The 21935-nt window shown below is 38.3% G+C and overlaps 1 protein-coding gene across 1 annotated transcript; it reads right to left on the bottom strand.

Moving 5' to 3' along the window:
* Positions 1-417: 417 nt before the first annotated feature.
* LOC310964122 (uncharacterized protein) lies at positions 418-18952 on the bottom strand. Its single transcript, XM_083937138.1, has 26 exons — positions 18822-18952; positions 17513-17656; positions 17151-17264; positions 15842-15883; positions 15729-15748; positions 15543-15617; positions 14022-14131; positions 13840-13919; positions 13668-13702; positions 13474-13550; positions 13261-13348; positions 12140-12276; positions 11914-11965; positions 8929-8977; positions 6701-6742; positions 6048-6191; positions 4245-4358; positions 4015-4056; positions 3920-3939; positions 3577-3825; positions 2533-2639; positions 2372-2451; positions 2237-2271; positions 2040-2116; positions 691-778; positions 418-562 (listed from the first exon to the last, which is right to left on the bottom strand). The coding sequence occupies exons 1-26, from the start codon at positions 18877-18879 to the stop codon at positions 437-439; spliced, it is 2205 nt and encodes a 734-aa protein (XP_083793264.1). The 5' UTR covers positions 18880-18952; the 3' UTR covers positions 418-436.
* Positions 18953-21935: the final 2983 nt, after the last annotated feature.

Genomic DNA, 21935 nt, shown 5'->3' with positions numbered 1-21935 from the left:
CTTTCAAAATATGATTTCCATGTGCAGTTGTTTTTTTTTTACTCAGATCTGTTTAAACAATGGAGAAATACGAGGCTTAGACCTGCTTGGGCCCGGAAATCGCATTTTGAAACAGCATAACATAGAAACTGAAAAGCCAGATATTCCGTCAAAATGTTTAACTGTTCCCGACTGGCTTCAAAGAAAAGGACACACTTGCTTGTTGACTCTCTTGTCGAGTTCATAAAGAGAGATGCAGAAGTGTGTTTGTCGTTCCCCTGATCTGATTTGTCAATGAAGTTGTAAATTATTATACACTTAAGGCCCTCAGCATCGTCCCGTCCCAGCAAGTTGTTTCAACAGGAATGACAACACATAAAGGAAGAGATGACGGACCTTTAATACTATTGTTCATGTAACATGCAGAACTTTATTGTGATGCAAGTATGTTTGTAGCTCATAACTTGTGCTTATGGTTGTTTGACAACACTTTGACTCGCAGGAAGTCTGAGATTAATGGAATGACGACTTCAGGTTTATTCAGATGAACATGGTGATCACCGTGTACCGTCGCCACCGTGTGCTGAAGCCAACAGAAACAGAGAAGGACATTAAACGCAGATATACTGGATCAATAACCACCAAGATGTTTAAATGATCAACACAAGCATTTTGATTGTATTTTTATTCTGTCCAAAGTTGCACACTCACGTTCCTCTGCTGTAAGCATTGGAGAAGTGTTGAGGTAAATTTTCTTTGAGCCGGTTCAGAAAATATTTTATGGAAGCCTTCGTCTGCTCTGGAGAAAGAGATTTTGAACACACAATGTGAGAATAGACCACACACTGTAGGATGAAAAGTGTCTTACTGATGGATAGCAAAGATAAACATAGATACATATATGTAGATGCAGCATCTCAACAAGGCTTGTGAGATGCTTTCTCGGCAGCGACCGTCTTGCTCCGGATCATAGACTGTATGTAAAGACTCTGCTTTTGGATGTTCCAACAAACTAAATACCAAAACTAAACATGTAATAAGACAGCTGAGAAGTAATATTTTAATAATTTACTGTCACAAATGTGTTGAATTTGATCACAAACGGAAGGTGTTTTCAAAGCTAACAAAGTTATCTGACCGACCAGGTACTAAATTAAGCTGACACAAGCTTACGTCAGGTATTATCAGTAATTACTAATATATCAAAAGATGCTGAAGATGATGTTTGTCACTGTTCGTTATTCAAGCAGCAGCTTCTGGGCTGAACTGCAGGCAATCCTCATAGATCACAATGTTAAAAATATCCAACTTTACAGTAGATATATAAATGTTTACAGCATATAAATAAAACATTTTTGGTCTCTATAGTCACCGTTCATGATAACAGTTACTTAGTACACAAGTCTAACATTTGTAACAAACCGCTTGAAATCGATTGCAAATTCAGCAAGAATTTGATTTTAAAAAAAATAGTGGATAGACCTCCATACACCACATATATGCATTAAATAGTTAAATAATATCTGTAGTGATCGCTTTAAACTAAATTTAATACAAAAAAGGTATTAGATGTACTTTTTGGCGAAACTTGGATGCTTCAAACACATCAGCACAGTTTCAAGTGTTCCTGAGTTATGGTGTTGGACAGAGGGACAGAAATATTACGATGACCTCTGACCTTTATAAAATGTCATCACTTCATCATTTTATCTTATTCGACCTTTGTGCGAAATGCTGTCGGCCAAAATCTTGTTTTGTGGGGTCACAGTGACCTTGACCTTTGACCTCCAAAATCTTAACCAGTTGATCATCTTTGAGCTCAAGTGGACGTTTGTGGCGGATCTGAAGACATTCTCTCCAAGGGTTCCTGAGATATCGCGTCCACAAGGATGAGACGGATGGACAACAAGAAAACAACAGCAACAACAACCCCAGTTTGTTGGCTGTAATTTACTGTATGCCAGCTGTTACAAATGTCTCTGTCTTCTTCCACATTGTCATTCTGCAGTCCCATCATTAAAATGCAAACATTCATGTCAGTGTAATGATCGATATCTTACAGAACAACTAGAACAGAGGCTTGAATCCTCGACTGCATCTCCAGACTCTGCTCCAAACTGATGCGTGAGATATTCTTCTGAAAACATGAAAGAAGACACATGAACTGTTCAAGCTGAGCGCTAAACCTTTGGTGTGAAGTTAACAGAGAGGAGGTGGTGAATGTGCAGGAAGGTTTGGGCGGTTAAAAGCCACTTACAAAATTAATTCTCAGGTCTCTGGAGAACACAAATCCTGCAGAAGAGAAACAGATTCAGCTGCGAGCAGAAGCAAAAGTGAGCAGAAGCAAAGTGAGATTATTCCTCTCAGAGGAGGACAAGAGACAAAGACGTACCTCCTTCAACTTGAACCAGACCTCGCTCTAAAAGGATGTGCACCGACTGTTCAGACATGGTCGGGTTGGCTGCCATCAACCTTAAAGAAATACAACACAACAGCTGACTTAAGAGAAAATGTTGCTTGGGAGCTAAAATAATAAATCTTTGTAAAGGTTACCTCTCAGCCGCCTTCTCATATGTGTAAAGTTTTTTCTTCTCTTCTGTCTTTTTTTCAAACTGAAGGATCTCGTCCATCCCCTGCCTCATCACTTTGGACATTTCTTTCTGCAAGAACAGAGACAGAAGCTACTGTATAAAGTACAGCAGAGCTCCTCCTTCATATGTAGATAAATGATACGCAGGAATCATTTTCACCAGCTGAAGGAAGATTATTCAGTTAAAGTTATTTTCTTGAAAGACTCCAGTTGAATAAAAAACAAAACAAACACCTGCTGATAAACTACAATAAGCACAGTACCTACATTTACAGTAAAAAATATTTTATATGCATTTTATAAATGAATTGTATTGTATGTGTCTGGAGACTTAACGATGTGGCGGCAGTTTTACATTCTGCAATCAGTACCAGCTTACTTTCACCCCTCCCTGTTAATAAATAGATAAAATTTTACAAAAACACCATAAACAGTCAATAAGTATCTAATTTAAAAATATTTTTATTAATGAATTTATTAATCAAATTTCAAAAATGTAAAGTTTAAAAGGGGAAATAAATGGCTAATTGTTTATTGAGTATTAATGACTTTTCCATTCGCCCGTTGCTTTTCCTTTTCTGATTAGTCCTTTAGTTTCTTCTTCTCGCCTTTCTGTGACATTTTGGGGCTTGTGCTGGTAAAACAAGGTATAACAATGCTTATTAGCAATGGGATGTAACATAATTAGTAATATACAATTAGGTATTTATCAATAAAATGTTTTATTACTATTTCCATGACTCCCCTCCCTATCGCCGTGCTTTCAACCACACAAAGCCCCTAAACCTTAAAAGGAGCACTGTGTAGGTTTCTCTCCCATCTTGTGGCAAATTGTATATTGCATTAGTGTTCGAATAGTGTCTCGCTTTTTCAAATGTGCGAAACGTGTTTTCTGAGCGAAAATGCGTTTAATCTCACCGGTACCACGTAGTGCTTCATGTTAATGTTTTTTATAAACCAAAAGGACATGGAAGCCTCCACAGAGTTTACCCATCCTATGTAAATACAGATAAGAAATGATCCGCACACGAGGATAGGTCCGATTGTTGGCAGAAATAATTGTACACCAATGAGGACTTATTAAGAACGAAGGCGTTGATTTGAGGTAATAAATGAGTTAAAACGCTACACAGTGTCCCTTTTACAGTGAGTGTAATCAGAGGAGTCAAAACGATTTGTACTGAATCTGTCGGCAGGTTTCCATAAGAGTCCAGAAGCACCAGAGCCTCCACCTTCTCAGGAAACAGCGCACTGAACTATGGAAGACACGATTTGGACCATGTGAGGACAACACCTATGAAAACAGCAAAAGAGTCTCTAGTGTAGTAGAGATGAGATAATGACACTCACCATAAAAGCAATGTCAGCACCTGTAAATAAAAAGAAGCTGTTTGTGATCTGATTACCACAGATTAAGGTAAATGCTGCTGTAGTGGTGGACTCACCCATACTGTGGCCTATGATGGAGAATCTATTCAGCTGCAGCGCTGTGGGAGTTAATTTCACAGATCATCAGCCTGGTTCAGTATCTCATGACAGAAAACAGAGGAAGTCTTAAGTTTCCAAAAGTCCTTCTGTGGTTTAATTACATGCATAACTGGGAACACAAAGTCCTGTAGAGGTCTCACATTGTGTTAAAAAGTACACTGGTGTTGGGCTTAAAAAATGTTCTCACCCTCAGCGACTCTGAGTACGTCCGCCACGTACGCAGGACAAGTGTAGAAGTCTCCAGGAGGACGATGTGATGACACACCGTGACCTGGCAGGTCCACCGCCACATACCTGCACTCTGAAGGACAGAGAGGAGGTGTGTGAAACACATACATTACAATTTTGGATTAAAAAATGCATTCTCCAGGTTCATATTTTCTAAAATATGTAGAATCTTTATTAAAAGCTATATTTAAAAAATAAATAACAGTGCGTTTTGAAGGTTACAGAATGAAAGTATTGCCTTTCCATAAAAATATATATTTAGTCTGAATAAATTCTTTTTTTTTTTTGATGGGTTTGACTTTCTGTCACGTTTTGTTTACATTTTACCAGCCAATAGCGGCCAGCATTGGTGGTTGCCAGGGTTGCCTGTTGTTCGGTGCAGCTACTTTAGGCTGGCACTGGGTGAGATGGAGCTTGCCAATCCTGCAGCTGCTTATTTGTTTAAGCAGCAGAGTGACCAGAGACGGGCAAAAACCAGAGTCAATATAGGCCAAGCATTCACTCGATGGACTGAGATAAAAGAGTTTAACGGCATTAAAACGTAAGCTGAAATGGCTATGTTTCTCCTTGGTCGGTAAGCTAACTTTCATGTTTACTTAGCTGTAACGGCTAATGCTAACTGTCAATTTTGAAGCAATATGGAATACTTGTTTTTATGGTGCGGAGAGGATGGGTTCAAACAGGCTCAAACAGACTCCTCCTGTAGACCACTGGGCCGGGTCTAAGGAACATGGAAACCCGAATGCTGGAATTATTTTTTATTGTTGCGACTACGATCTTAAGACACTAGATGGCGGTGTTCTGCCCATTCTTCATATTCAACCTTTAATTATTTCCTAATAATTTTCATGTAAGTTCCTGGAAATAAATATTGTATTTGATAACAATTGTAAATATTATAGAGTAAATACATTTTTTATCCATTAATGTTGGATTGTTTGCTTTTGCATGTTCACATTATCACAATTCGTCATGTTCCGATGCTGAAGGTGTCCTGCATCCTGTTGCTATAGCAACACCCACTCGCACAGTTCTACGGCTAGCGGCTAGTTTGAACGGATGTATTTCTGCTTTTTTGTATGAGGCACCGACACAGAAGCTGCTGTGGACGGGGACAGCACATACTTTAGTCACTTCTAACAATATCAGTTGAAGTGTGCGCTAACTTTAGGATATCTTCACAGCTTTACCTCTCAACGCATTCCCACGCTTAAGCTAACTGTGCCACACACTGGATTACTCTGCAGATCTGCTGTCTGAATCAAGACTTTCCACGGGTTATGGCATGCACAACTACAAGAAAATAAACACAGGTCATTAGAACGGTGAGGATGAAATGTTGTTTGCCATGGAGATGAGGGGAAGTGTCTATTTTTCGTATGTTTGTATGAATATTGACTGTCTAAAGTCAGAATCTCTGATGTAACTTAGTGACATGTGCAACTTGTTAATTTTTTTCAATAAAGTTTGGAAAATAAAAGAGCCATGAGCCACTTTCATAGGGATAAACGGGGCTCGTCATTCTCTTTATACATCTACGCTTCAAAACAGCAGGCCACAAACCAGGTGGGGACGTCACAGGGGCTCCATCCATTATTTCTCATAGTCTGTACTGTCGATGTGGAGCCAATGGGTTGCTAACATATCATCCTGTAACTGTAGCCTAACTGCTGAGTGTGTCACCCTTTTTGCAGACCCATAAAATAAAGCACACCCAGTTTTGTTTACATAAACACTCATTACCTTCTAGGTAATGCATTACCTTTGGGTAGAAGAGGAATGAGGGTGTTGAATGTACCACAGTTGTCAGCCCAGCCATGCAGGCACAGCACAGGACGGCCGTGATTAGGACCCCAGACTCTCCCTCTGATCTCTCCCCATGGGACCGGGACACAGAGGTCTGAAACTGGACACATGCACATTAAACAGTCTGCAGCTCAGACACAATCATTGAGAATGATCAAAGCTCCAACAGTTACTGTTGTAACCTGGAGCTGAAACTGTTTAACTGATAGACAAAAAAACCTCTCACAGAATTTAACTACATCCATGAACCTAAGTCTTCAGGTCATGCACAAAAATATTTGACAGCAAAATCAGAAATGAAAAAAACCATTACAGGCCTGTAAAAAGTGTTGTTTCCATGCTAAAATCAGAAACATCAGTTGGATTTTAGCATGGAAACTTTTTTATTTTTAAATAAAAATTAAGTTTTCCGAGAATAAATCAATTAGAGTTAATACTTTGTTTTCTAATTTTGATCTCCAGTGTGTGTGTGTGTGTGTGTGTGTGTGTGTGTGTGTGTGTGTGTGTGTGTGTGTGTGTGTGTGTGTGTGTGTGTGTGTGTGCAGATACCCGGTAAACATAACACTATTTAAACTTCTGTGTAAAGTCTCTATAGTCTGACTCTGTCACCTTCTGTAACCATGGCAGCCGACGTTGCGCAGTGTCTCGCGCCTCATAAAGTGTGCAGAAGCGCTCGCATCTGCAAACACACAAACAAAAACAAACCGTGGACACGTCTCCGGTCGGTCCGTCACAGTTAACGGAGATCACTTCCGTGTTTTCTGTGCGTGAGCGCAGGGCGACAGAGGCTTTTGATGCCCTCAGTGCGGACTTTCAGGCAGCGCCGATGACGTTACTCCAAGGCTAAAGGAAGAGGTCAAATACTTTGTTACTTTACTGAAGTAGAAATTTGGGGTATCTAAACTTTACCGGAGTAATTATTTTTCAGACGACTTTTTACTTCTACTCGTTACATTTTTACGCAATTATCTGTACTTTCTGTTACATTTTAAAAATGGCCTCGTCACTGGGGGTGGGTATCTACACACGGCTCTAAATTTGTCCCTGGGCAAGATTTAGAAATACGGTAGTATCTTCAGGCTCTGACGTTATCGTTTCTGCTGAACAGCCCTCACAATCCACCTCAGGTATGTTCAGTTATGCTAGGGGTATATTATGCTAGTCAGAGCCCATTATAAAAACACAGGATTAATAATGTGATGCCATTGTTACCACTGTGTGTATTTATTTATATGGATTTTTAAACATGCCTGTTCATTAATGACATGGTAGCCAGGCAAAACTTTTTTTGAAGCAGTTGAATGCAAAAACAACTCCTTTTGAATGTTCTGCAAGTACCACGAGCTAATGGCTTTTAAAAACTCAACAACTTCAACATTTTAATATAACATGATAGTCATTATGGCCTTTAGAAAAATCTTTTTTAGGGAGGTGGGGTAGTGCACTAGCATTTTACCTTAATGGCATTTTCCCCCCTTACATTACTTTTACTTTTATACTTTGAGTGGTTTTGAAAACAGTACTTTATTTCCTTTACTTGAGTGAAAAGCTTGAGTTGATACTTCTATTTCCTATACAGAAGTCTTTTTAAACCCTAGTATTTATAATACTCCTTGAGTAATGAATTTGAATGTTTTTGACACGTCTGGCTAATGGAAGAAGGTTGGTATACAAAATCAAAAAAGACTGAGCTCTGGGGTGTCATGTCACTGAAAACACAAAAATAAAAAACCCCGGCTACAGTAAAACAATGTTAGCATGGCCTTCTCTGTAGTTTCCATATACACATTAAAAATGCAAATTACACTGTTACAGCATTTCCATATATATTCATCTAACAATACTTGTGTACATGGCTGACTCATTAGGGGCGGCAGTAGCTCAGTCCATAGGTGACGTAGGGTCACTGGTTCAAGTCCCTGTGTGGACCATGTATGGAACGTGGACTGGTGGCTGGAGAGGTGCCAGTTCATCTCCTGGGCACTGCCGAGGTGCTGTTGAGCAAGGCACAGAACCCCCAACTGCTCGGGGCGTCTGTCACTGGCAGCCCCCTCGCTCTAACATCTCTCCTTAATTGCATGTATAGGTCCTGTTTGGGCCTGTGTGTGTATTTCGGGCCTGTGTGTGTAACATGATTAATAATAAGAGTGAAAAAATTCAATTTATAATAAATAAAGTAATTCTTCTTCTTCTTTTTATTGTGACAACAAATAGTCAAAAGGGTGCATGAAAGGATTTTTACAGGAGCTTCTACTTACTGTTTAAACTGGGACAGCAACTCAGGGTTTTGTGGATCGCCCAACTTTCCGAGTCGGAAATCCGACCTCGGGCTCGATCCTGTTGAAAGTTCCGACTCAGAGCTCGGAAAACCAGAGTACAACGGGAACGCACCAGTGCCGGATTAAGGTGGTCATGGGCCCGTAGGCTACTGTTTGTTTGGGCCCCCTCCACATTATTAATCCTGCTTTATCAGAAAAAACAAGCTAGAACAAAAGAAGAGTCTGCGACCCTGAAAAATCCTGTTAATTTATGAATTGTGTTTAGTAGATCTTGGTCCCGCTGTTCTTCCAGTCGTGCTTTTCTTTTGCTCTGCTACCACATTTACACATTTCCTTTCTGACATGTTGCTGCTGTGCCGCGTCGTAACAGTGAGTGATGTATTATTTGACAACAAAACTGACCTCATGAACCCGGCCACATGATGGCAGCTGATAGGGTAAAATGTGTCCTACATCTTTTAAAAAGGGGGGCCATGCTAGGAGGCAAGTTTCTTTTCCCAGTGTAGGAAATTAACCTTTTTTTTTAAATAGTCTGGCCAATCCGGGGCCCCTGCACACCTGGGGCCCCTGGACTGCAGCCGAGGCCAGCCTGTGCATTAATCCGCCTCTGCGACACATTAAAACGCAGTAAAATGTGGTCTGCAATTGCAGAGAAGCTCCATAGGTGGCGCACTTTCATAGAACGAGAATAACGTTTTGTTTTTATTATGTTTTACTGTCTTTGTACATTATTATTATTATTATTATTATTATTACACGTTATTATTATTTCAACATTTAGAAATCCACTTTCAGCATTGTGTATGATCCTGGAACATGTAAGAAAAGTAATGTATATATGGAAACGTTTCAATAAAATGAGAGAAAAAAACTATCACAGAGCATCGTAGTAGTCTGCCTTGGGTCGGAAAATATTGTATTTGAAAAATGAATATATGTTTAAGTCTGCCATCCCTTTGAAAGTTCTGTCAGACTGAGTGAAACCATCACTTTATTTCTAGCGCCCTCTTTTGTGACCCTCTAACAGCGCAGCTCCAGTTTTTTTGCGCACGTGTCATAATACCCCCAAAGACTTTGGACTTCCCAGCCTCCTTTTATTAGCTTTGCATTACTCCAGGAAATGGATGGTTATTTTATTATATTAAGTCTTTCTTCACTGACATGGATGAGAAATATACATTCTGCAATAGTGAACCTAAATGTCGACACATTTTGATCACATTTTATTCCGTTTTGGACAGAATATAAAGTTCAATGGTTACTAGATTAAAATTACTCTTGTAGATTATTTTTTTTTAAAGCAATATTAATTGCTTGAACTTGCTGATATATCTCGTAATCCTTCTTGGTAAAATCATGTATAATACATAAATCTAAGTCATCTCCTTGATAGAATTTATTAATTTATAGCAGACTCTGAACAATGTATTAATAAGAAAAGTCTGTCTACTATAACCAATTATTTGGTGATCCCTCTAGTATATAATTTTAAAATGTCTATTATTTCTCCGCTTTTCTTCATCTCCTCAAAAAAATCTAGGACTTTACCATTTACGTTCTTGATAAAAAAAAATCTTACTCAGTCTTTTGACTCAGGAGCAATGCATTAGAATCGCTCTTTGACCTGTAATCGTGCTCACTAGGCTGCCTGAAGTGTCTGACATCTATCCTCTAGGAGGCTAAACATAAATCAGGAGTCAAAAGGAAGAAACCATCAAGCAAGAACTTATGAAACCTTATCCCAAAATGTTTCTTTCTGTACACAAAGTAAGAAAGTCACCACTTCCAGGCTGCACTTCCTGCACAAATGATGCTTTATGACTTTCACTCCACGATGTCAATGGAGTGATGTCTATTTGAAAAATGTATGACATATTTTTCTTTTAAAGGTCATAATTTGATGCTGATCAATAGACAAAGAGAAAAATGGTTCATGTAAACTCCACAGGTGAATCATCAATCTAATTTTTCTAAACTATAGCAGCCCTGCATAGTTATTATTTTCATCGCAGAAGTGACTTTGCTACAAAAGCTATAAATACATATTTTATATACATGTACAATAACAACATTGTTGTCCCTCTCCTATGTGTTAGCATTTTGACACAAGAACAACATTCCCTGGGTAAATGTTTACACCAGATAACCTGTAAAATCCTTTAAAAATACTTTTAATATTTAAAATATCACAAAAAACAACCATACAATAGATGATGATGGTCTACAGTAGAATTATTACATTATTGTCAGAGAGTTAAGGAATTAGATTCAGAGAATTTCAACAAATAATATGAATGATAAATAAAATGTACTACTGAAAACGAGTTGTAAACAAGATATTGTGAGTCCAGATTCCTCTTCTGCACTCGCGTACACAAGCTTTATTCCCAAAGCTCACTAACTTTTGTGACTAAACATGAGGACGCACACTTCAGAGAACATGCAACTGCTAAAATATTAACAGGCAGCAGCTTTGAAACACCTGACCGGCATTTCAAACAATCCTCAAAGGCAGCTGTGAGGTGATATAACTGCAGCAGCAGCAGCAACACAACGGGCTAAGAGTTCAGCAGCCTGAATGACTACAACAATGTAAACAGAGTCGTCTGTAGGACCAAATGTAGTCCAACGAAAACAGAATAGATGAATGATGAATACATCTAGTTAGTGGAACATGGAATCAAATGTATTTTATTCAAAGTACTTTTACATAAATAAAAAAAGAAAATCAAATTTCCACCATGTGGGCACTTTAACTTGAGTTTTATCATTCAGTGGGTTTTAGATTTCCATCTTATGTTATGTATTATTGTTTTTTATTATCTTATTTTTAACATTATCAGGTGGGTTTTAATTTCCACCATTTTTGGGGCGTTCTATCTCTATTTATGCCATGCAATTTCCTTATTTCTTGTATGAAAGGTGCTAAAATATAATTATTTAAGTAACTTAACCCCTTGACAATATTGTCTTTGCTGACCTACAGTGTTTTATCGTCTAACTTTGCAGCAGGACCCTGTGGGTGTAGTTACAGGTATGACAAAGCACACGTCTGAACACACCTGTAAGAGAAGGACTCAGCCTGGTGTTTAGTTAAATTGTATGTCAAAGACTTTGAAACTGTCGAATTATAACAGACATTCGTAGTCCCTACAGCCTAGAGAAGAGGAGTCCAGGCTGTGTAAATTAACCTGTGACTTATATTCTTACCGAAGGTTAAAATGTACCTGTCCTATAGTTCAGTTCATGACAGGTCACACCTCCCTCCAGCTTCATTGTCAGCTCTATTATTTGTCCCACTGTCCTACTGGCAAAGTTAGCACTCAAGATGGGTCGATTTGCATTGTTCATTGCATTTTAAATGTTAGTTTTCACTTTTACTTTCAAATGGTCACAGATAATTTAAAGTGATGTTTCAAAGGAGTATAATTTCTGTTAAAATACATTTAACTCTGTAGGAAAGCACAACATCTGACCAGCTCTGACTCTTGTCAACCAAACTGTGCCAAAACCAGAATTTGGCTGTATTTTTTTTTTTGTTGCCGTCTGTCTCTTCATCTCAGCGAACATCCCCCCTTCACTATTATCGAACCATCTGGAGTCAAAGAGAAGCATCTTGGTGAGACATTGCTTATATTACCCACAGTGCCACTCAATCAACAACAACACACCTCATAATTTACAGTACGAGCACAGTAAAGTATGAACATATTTTAAAATGTTAAAATCAGCAGTGTTATATAAGTTAAGGACTTGTGTTTGCTATAACTTGGAGGTCTGCTCCTCCGTGTGTCTGGCTGGCTTTGTCAACACTTTGTTCCGCAGGAAGTCAGACACAAGTGGAGCGACGACTTCAGGATTATTCAGATGGATGTGATGATCGCCCGGAACCATCACCGCCGTGTGCTGCAACAACAAGACAATTAGACGCATGTCAGAGATTTAATACTTTACCCTGCAATGCATTTTTGGCCACTTGTGGGCAGCAGAAACAAGCTGTGAACACAACATTGACATATTATCACCTTTTAAGTTCTGAATTTGTTGGAATAGTGTTTTGAGACGATGAGATTTGGGAACTTCTGACTGATTTTTCAGACAAACTCAATGAATGGCAAGTGTCGGGTGTTTACGACCAAATTACAAACCATCTACCTGACCGAAGTGTAATCCACGTCATGTCGTGCCTCCTGCGTGCTCTGCACAGGCCGAGCACACTTGTGTGATTAGTGTGAAGACTGTGTACCGTATAATACGAGAAAAGGTAACTACTATTTAATGCGACTGTGGGCTCTCCTGCAGCCTGACGCTGAGTGACCCAGATCCTGCTTCGCTAGCATGCATTCAATAGCAGCAGCTCTTCTCGCTGCTCCATCGCTGCCAACAGTTGACGGTTTATGACACTGTACATAAACAAATGTCACGTAGATGGTGACGGGAGTGCACTCGAGTACAGAACAACATTCCTAAGGTGAAAGCTGAGTAAGAGGGATGGGGGCCATCGTACCTCAAATGCACGCATACAGTATTTTTGTTCTTATAGAAATATATAATATAGTCGCTTCAAAAATCACTTATCATTTATTAGTAAGATTAGTATCCTGAGAGCATCGCTGGAGTTGTTATGTTTATGCACATCTTCTGAATATTCTCTCACATCAGCAGCACTTGACCAAGCCCCAGTATGTAGGTCAGCGGTGAGGTTCAGAGATTTCTGCTGCCTGTGAGAAATTGAGCTTGTACTACACAGCTACCTTTGTGCAGCCATCTGTCTGTCAGTCTGTCTGTCTACTAGGAACAATTACACACACAGAGGCTTAACGGCTAAAAATAAACAAAAAGATGCAAGCATACCTACTTTGCACAAACACAGGGTATAAAAACACTCACATTTCTGTCCCTGTAGGCCTGGAGAAGCTCTGATGCAATTTTCTTTTGCTCTGGTTTAGAGTATGTTTTGTCAATGCCGTCCTCTGCTCTGGAAAGACAAGATTGGTGTATATTTGGTTAGGTACTTTAGGTGTTTTCAGTAGTATTACACTGTAATACATACATTACACTGTATTACACAGTATATGTAATAAGGAAATATGAACCACTTACAGAACAACTAGAACCGACGCTTGAATGCACGACTGTAATTCCAGACTGTGCTCCATACTGATGCGCACTGTATTTTTCTAAAATCAAAAGACAATAATACAACACTAATACATGCCTTTATGGTTTGCACACAACACCTGTGAGAGGGATAAAAATGCAAAGTGACCAGTTGATGCAGTTTAACAAAAACCTACCAGATTAATACGGACGTCTCGGGTAAATTCCACTCCTGCAATAGAAAAATACACTTTGTTTTCAGCGTAAGAAAAATAAAAAACCATATTCAGAGGGTGACTAATTTTGTTCTATGAGGAGCACTCAGTAAATTTAAAAAAGATGAGGAGAAAGAGGAAAATAAAGACGTACCTCCTTCAACTTGAAGTAAACCTCGCTCTAAAAGGATGTGCACAGATCGTTCGGATAGAGTCGGGTTTGCAGCCGACAGCCTGAAAGAAATGAAAGTTATTTTTTTTAAGAAAACAAACACAACTAGATGAGTGGATATTCAGAAGTCTTTTTAAAAGAACATAAATAGGAAAGCGTAGCACCTCTTTACTGCGTTCTCATAAGTGTAAACTCTTCCATTCTTCTCTTTCGTCTTTTTATCAAACTCAACCATCTGATCCATCCCCTGCCTCATCACTTGGCACATTTCTTTCTGCAGGAAAACCGACATAAATGATGAGGGAAGCAATTCAAAACTTCTGACAAGAGTGTATTCTACAGCACAGCTCTTTGTGAACGGTTATGGAGTAAGGCAACAATAAAGTATTATATGAATGCTAACCACAGACTCAAAGATTCGATTACACTGGTGTCTTTTCCTTAAATGTCAAACCTGTATATCTTTTCCATTTATTTACTATCTAGAATTCATTACACAAAGGATTATTTGGGGTCCATTGAAGAAGTTGTTCTCCAGTGACAGTGTGGTGTTTTTTTTCAATAATACATTTTCACACTATATCTGAGCAACGTGTCCTTCCCTCTCCCTCGTACTGTACGTGCTGCTCTGCATGATTAGTAGAGTGATGCCAGGGTTGCTGCAGGGTTCACAAAGTTAAATTTAAGACTTTTTTAATACCACATAGAACACAACTGAATCCTTGTTTAATTATCATATCGGGCAAAGTAGGTATGATGGAGAGCCAGCAAGGCCGATATGACCTCGAATTATTTATTATTATATCACATTTTGTTCTGCACTTGTTTGCCGTTTATAAGCATAATTAACGATGACAGAATAAATAAAATGAATGAACCCGGTTAGGCGGCAAAAAAATAGATCAATGGATTAACCACTATTTAATAAAATGTTATTTATAGTGCCAAATCATAACAAAAGTTATCTCAAGACACTTTACATATAGAGTAGATAAAGACCACATTCTATGACTTATTTAGGATTTAGGACCCAACAATTCCTCCATGAGCAGCATCTTTTATCTGTAATAAAAGTACTAATAATTATTATATTTATTATTAATCTTACAATCTTGTGGCAACACAGTGGCAACGAAACCCTTCCCTTTAACAGACAGGAACGTCGAACAGGCCCAGCTCTATGAAGGACGGCCATACATTATGGCTTAATTAATTCAGTAAAGTTAATTTAAATCAACACTTGAGACTTTTTAATATCTTGGCCTTTTTCCTGCAGATACACTGGGATTATATTTCTGGAGAATATCAGCTTTCTCCTAGCAGATGAGACGGAAAGCCATCACAAAATAACACATCGTCCACTAATATTAAATCTGTCTGTGCTCCAGGCTATAGATTTTCGTGACTGGTAGTTATGCAGATAGTTTGATGTTAAATGTGAAATAAAATGCCAACTTCCGTGGTCCGATATTGAAGTAAATGATTACTTCTACAGTAAAAGACTGTGGGGGAAATCTAAAGTAACGATAAATTCTCAACATGTGAAAGGAAATTGTTCTGAAGCGTGGTGTGAATACATGTAATGCTACTTTGCATCACAACTTTAAAGTACATTGTATTTTTCTTCACCCTTAAATACAGCCCTTTAGTAACTGGAGTGTGGGATTTTAAAACGGGTAAAGTACCGTATCTGTAGGTAAGAATCCATAAGTGTCCAGCAGTACGAGAGCATCCACCATCTCAGGATACAGTGCACTGAACTGTGGAGGACACAATATGGATTAAAACTCCACACAGTGAAGCAGAAATACTCCCTACAGAGTCAGTATATGTGTCTTCTTGTGAAAATAGTATCCAGTCATGACACTTACTATTCCAGCAATGTTGCCACCTGAAAGAAAAAAAACAACAGAAAGCGTACGTCAAAATAAAACATACCACAAGTATTTGAATTGCACTGATCGTGCTGTAAAGCTGCACTCACCCATACTGTGGCCTATGATGGAGAATCTGCTCCACTGCAGCGCTGTGGGAGTTCATTTCACAGATCATCAACCAGGTTCAGTATCTCTTCACAGAAAACTGAGACTGATTTCAGTTGAAAGGCAGCATCACTACTGTGGTTTGGCTGCAATACTAATGCACCAGAGCTGGGCGATAGAGTCAGAACATATCACAATACTAATCAGGGTTTTTTTGGGGGTGAATATATTAAAATATAATTATACTAGTGCATGCATATCACATAATATCTTTGATTTTACAAAAATAAATGGTAATTTAAAGTAAAAATGTTCAACTGTGGTCTTCTTCGAAAGGGGGGGTTTTAATGTTCATGGTCATGTTTGATTATTATTAAATTACTGTTTTCAAGAGTGAAGAGTGTTCGACTGTTTCACATTAGTCAGGCAAAACTCCAGCCTGGCATCATCAGACTAATCGTAGATGCTTATTAGTCTGGGCCTTCCCTTTCATCTGCGATTTCTACGGCGCGTTAATCGACTCTGCAGAGCAAAATGCTTCTGGACAAAATTCAATAGATCTACAACCAATCACGGCGATGCTTGCACGGTGGAAGACAATGGTAGCCGGGTCACAGACTTTGTAGAATAATCACAGCTAACCGGTACATTAAAATGAATTTCTGAAAACATTTTACCCGGGAAATACTCAATACAGGAACAAAATCTCCATTCATATCTGATCAGAGCTGCCTAGTTTGACAGTTTGATCTGAGTTTTGTGCTTCTGCTGAACTGCAGACTGGACGGTGAAGCGCTCAGTCAGCGTCTTAAACCCCCACATGAGATAAAGGGTTGTGATATATCCTCCCATGCGGGCTGTATATCTGTCTGAATGGGAAAGGAGCCAGACGTAGGTGTCAGAACAAATGAAACATGAGTTTGGCAGGTTTGTCTGGTTTCCAGGCTTGCAAACCTCTTCTCTGTAAAAGAAAAGCCTTCTATAACTATACAACTCTCAGTTAATCGTTAAAAAGTGCTTTTAAAATTTTGGTTAATATGCTCAAAAAAATAAGGATACGTTTCCATGACAAATAGTAATGAATCATCACTCAGCCCCAGGACACACTATGTCCCCGCACAGATCAAGCTTGTTGCCTGAACAAACACTAATGGATGACCTGAATTTACAGTACATGCCCTGCATTGATTAGGGACTGCAGATCTAAATAAATAAGCCTGAGGCTAACTCTGGTGTAATGCATCAAATGGTTACATTTGTGTTTTTATTTGCACATGGCTTTTTCAGATCAAATCAATTGAACCCACACACCGTCAACGACTCTGCGTACGTCCATCACATACGCAGGAAAGTTGTAGAAAGCTCCAGGAGGACGATGCGATGACAGACCGTGACCTGCCAGGTCCACCGCCACATACCTGCACTCTGAGAGGAAGGACGGAGAGAAGAGCTGAGTGATTATGGCTTTAGGGAAACAACACCGATATGAGTGACACCGGGAACTGATTTGAAAAGTGCAGATGTGATATACTATGTGCACACATCTATAGAAATATATCAATTGAGTTTATAGCCCAAAACTGTGACTTTGGTGGGTTAAACTTTTACTTTTTGATATAAAACGTTAGGGTATAAAACAAGTTTGATTAGTTGAGAGCAGAGAGAAGTTTTACCTTTGGGTAGAAGGGGAACGAGGGTGTTGAATGTACCGCAGTTGTCAGCCCAGCCGTGCAGGCACAGCACAGGATGACCGTGATCAGGACCCCAGGCTTTCCCTTTGAGCTCTCCCCATGGGACCGGGACAGAGAGCTCTGAAACTGGGAAGATAACACTCTGGTTTAGTAATACTCATAGTCTACCTTCTCTAGACCCTAGTGGCAATATTACTTTTAATCCTACCAGAAAAAGATACAGTCGCTCTTTCTGTGTCCAAGGTGCCACTGGAATAGCTTTGTGACCACAATTGCTTTTCAGTTTCTTTTATTTACTGCTGAAACAATTAGCTAATTAAACACTTTGACAACAAAGGCATCAGTCATCAACCATTTTGATATTTTAGTTATTATTTAGTCATCAGGATTAACTTATGCAACCTTTACTTATTTGATTAACACAAATATGCAGAATCTTGCTTTTTAGTCAAATCTGACTAATTTTGCAAGCAAAGCTGAAAATCACTTTAAAAAAACAACATGAAGAAGCAAACTTCTCCAAATTTACTCTGCTGCAGGTTACCAGACTGATCTGCCAGTAAGTATAATAGAGCTCGCGAGATCAGGATGGTCTTACGAGGCAAAGAAAGTATTGCTCTCCATGAAAAAATATATTTAGTCTGAATTAATATTTTATCATTTTTTTGACAGGTTTGACGATGACTTTCTGTCACGTTCTGTTCACAATGTACCAGCCAATAGCGACCGGCATTGCAAGGGTTGAGTGTTGTTGATGTTGCTAAAGGAGTTCAAAGGCATTAAAACACACACTGAAATGGCTAAGTTTCTCCTTGATCAGTAAGCGTACTTTCATGTTTACTTAGCTGTAACTGTAACTGTCAGTCAAACTCCTCTATAATACTTGTTTTTATGGTGTGATTTGCCGGAGGGGATGAGTTCAAACAGGCTCAAACAGACTCCAGTCTCCTGAAGCTACTGGGCGGGTTCTGACCAACCTGGCAACCTTAGTGCTGGAATTACTTTTGTTGTTGCGACTACGATCTTGAGAAACTAGATGGCGGTGTTCTGCTTATTCTCCATATTCAACCTTTAAGTCCAGTATTGTATTCAATGAAGGGCATTAATAAAAGGTACACGTTGGTTTTAAATTGCCTCAGTCTACAGCTCACACGAGCATTTTTTTAAAACTACGACATCTTATATTAAACTGACTCATATGGCCCTTACATAGACAGTCTATGTTAGATATAATGTGTATAAAGGTATATAACGTGTAAAGAGATGACATTAGATGAGGGCAGACAGTTACCTGCTTGTTTCACCGGCCTGGACTGCAGGTGTCTGACACCTTTCAAAGCCTGAAACATGTCGGAAATCAACTCTGCTGAACGATAAATAACCTGCGTTTGTAAAACATTTAAAAATGAGAAAAATATGTAAATAAACTTCGAGCTGAAGTACTTTCCTGCCTGTTTGAAGCTCAACGTCGGTTTTCCGGGTGTTGAAAAACCACGTGACGCGAGATGAAGCTCCCATTGGATAAACGGACATGTGGAACTACTGTCTGAGCCAATCAGCGTCGAGGAGAGGAGGGGCTTACACAAGGCCTATATAAGTCATGATACCCCTTGAAATAGTCACTTTTGGGGTTTTACAGCCTGAAATGACAAAATATAAAAAAACATATTTTTCCAGCGTGATTTTCACATTTTGCCTTACAACATTCAAGTAAAAAATATTTTTTCAAAATTTCTGAAAACTAATAAAAAAAAAAAAAACTAGAATAGAAGTGTTGGAAGAGTGATGAGTCCATTTAGAAAAACCATTAAACAATAAAACAAAGAAGTGACTATCGTGACTTTCTATATGCACTTTCTCACCGATTTTCATACACAAACACTGTGAGATAATAAGATACAGACAGACTGACTGAGTGCATGAGACTGTTCACATAGAGTACAAAAAGTGTAGACTAACAGTATGATGTGAATGAATAGTAAAAGTAAAAGCCTATTTTAAAATAGCCTATGGTGAAATAAAATAGTCATATTATTTATGTCCCAACCCAGCACATAGGCTATTCTAAAACAAAAGTAATTTCAGTCATTCAAAATATTCTTAAATAAATCTGTTCTTCATATCTTCCAATTGGCTCTAATACATGATTAGCATTAGATTTCTGTTTAAATTTGGGTTGTAACTGACCGTTTCATTTTACTTTATCAGTGTTTATTAAAATACATCGGTTCTATCCATTATTATACATGATATCAGCATTATTATATCAGTTCGGAGCTTATATTGGCTGTATATCTTGCCCTTTGTCACCTTTTTGTATATATTCAAAACATAAAACAATGTTGTTGTTTTTAAATGGCACTAGTCTTTATGAACCTGCAATAATGTTGAATGGTCAATAAACTAAACTAAACAACTGACACTTTCATCCAAGGCCGCTTACAATACAAAAGAAACTGCATTAAGGGATTTACATTTACACAACAAGGGATAGAAAAAGTTTATTCATATGATATGATGTTGTGGCGTGGGTGGGTACGGTTTCCATAGTAATCATAAAATACCTAACTAGTAAAACATTGGTCAAAGCCAAACATAGGCCTAATTAATTCATAATGATAACATTCGTAATATACGTCCACCCACACCTCATCATCATCAACATCATGACCTAAAGAGAATATGTAGATTTATTCTGGAGGCGATCTGTTACTTAGGCAATCAGGAACTGGTGTGAAATAATAACAACATCAAGTATTTAATGTATGTGCTAATGATAAAAAGAATAAAGATTTATCTTATTTATATTTGATATATTATGTCTTTCTTCTTTATGCTTAGTTGCCAGTTTATTAGGTAGATCTAGCTAAATGTGACCGACCATTATTAATATAAACATAGCGGGAAAAATATTAGAACACACAACAATTCAACAGCACAAACTACAACAACCTCCAAACTGACCAGAAAGTACCCAGCTCCTTAAAAATACTTTCAACAAAAACTGAATATAATAATGTTGAGGTGGAGAGGAACAGGTGGTGCCATCAGCCGTCATGCAATCACAGCCTATCATCTAAGTACGATTTAGCTTTTCATTAGCTTAAACAATGACAGCCGCTCAGAAGAGGAAGTCTTGGCCTGGATATACGCTGGCTACACTGGAAAGTCCAAAATATTAGTCGTTGCCAACCAAAAAAACAACCAACCAATCAAACAACCAACCAACCAAACAAACAAACAAACAAACAAAGAAACAACCAACCAACCAAACAAACAAACAAACAAACAATCAATCAACCAACCAACCAAACAAACAAACAAACAACCAACCAACCAAACAACCAAACAACCAACCAACCAACCAAACAAAAAACAACCAACCAACCAACCAACCAAACAAATAAACAAACAACCAACCAACCAACCAACCAACCAAACAAAAAGACAACCAACCAACCAACCAAACAAATAAACAAACAACCAACCAACCAAACAAACAAACAAACAAACAGAGAAACTCAGACTGCAACACACACAGAGGGAGAGTGACTTCATTGTGAATATTTGAAGAGACGTGCTGTGAGAGAGGTTGACGGATGGGAGGAGTGGAATAATTTGGTGACATGGAGAAACATGGAGGGAGGGAGTATAAAAGGTCATCTTTGAGGGGGGAAGTCAGAACAATAAGAATTTGGTATAATCACACAGGTTATTTTCCTACATTGAAGGTAGGTACTGTATTTTCTATATATATATATATAACTGAATCTTAGAAAGATTCCAATTTATCGCTAAAATGTGTTGACTTAAGGTAAAATGACAGAGCATAAAACTGATTAAATATATAAGGTTAAAAAACTAAATAATGGGTTAACTAAAGCAGATATGGCATTGAAATTTGGCAAACATACTCACAGACTGTATATAATTGTTATTATAATACAATCTATGGACATACTTCATGCTTCTCTGGTTATTTATTCAGGATGCAGAGAAATGTCCTGGTGGATATGGTTTTTGTACATAAAGTTGAAAGAAATGAAGCAGTTTTAAATGCCAAGATCATCAAATTAAACCTATTATAAACAATGTATATTAAAGAGAACATATTTTTGTTTTTATTATCTTTATTACCATGTGACAACTTTAAGCATTAAAACCAACAATCAAACTGATTTCCTTTCATACGAATGATGCAACGCTACACTCAGGTTACTTTACAGACTCAGGTGAGGTCATTTAGCAGCTCTTTATAATTATGACCTGCCCTTGAATGTCACCTTGTAACTTGGATAGATGGGGTGTTGTTTTTCTCCGATTGTTCTTTTATTTCCTGTGATGTAATCCGCTTTTATTCCTCAAATCGATGTTTTTGTGACCTGTTTCTCCATCTCCTCAGATC

The sequence above is a fragment of the Echiichthys vipera genome (assembly GCF_963691815.1).
Source record: "Echiichthys vipera genome assembly, chromosome: 2".
NCBI lineage: Eukaryota > Metazoa > Chordata > Actinopteri > Perciformes > Trachinidae > Echiichthys > Echiichthys vipera.
The sequence above is the reverse complement of the archived record's forward strand: the minus strand, read 5'-3'. Positions and strand labels throughout refer to the sequence as shown.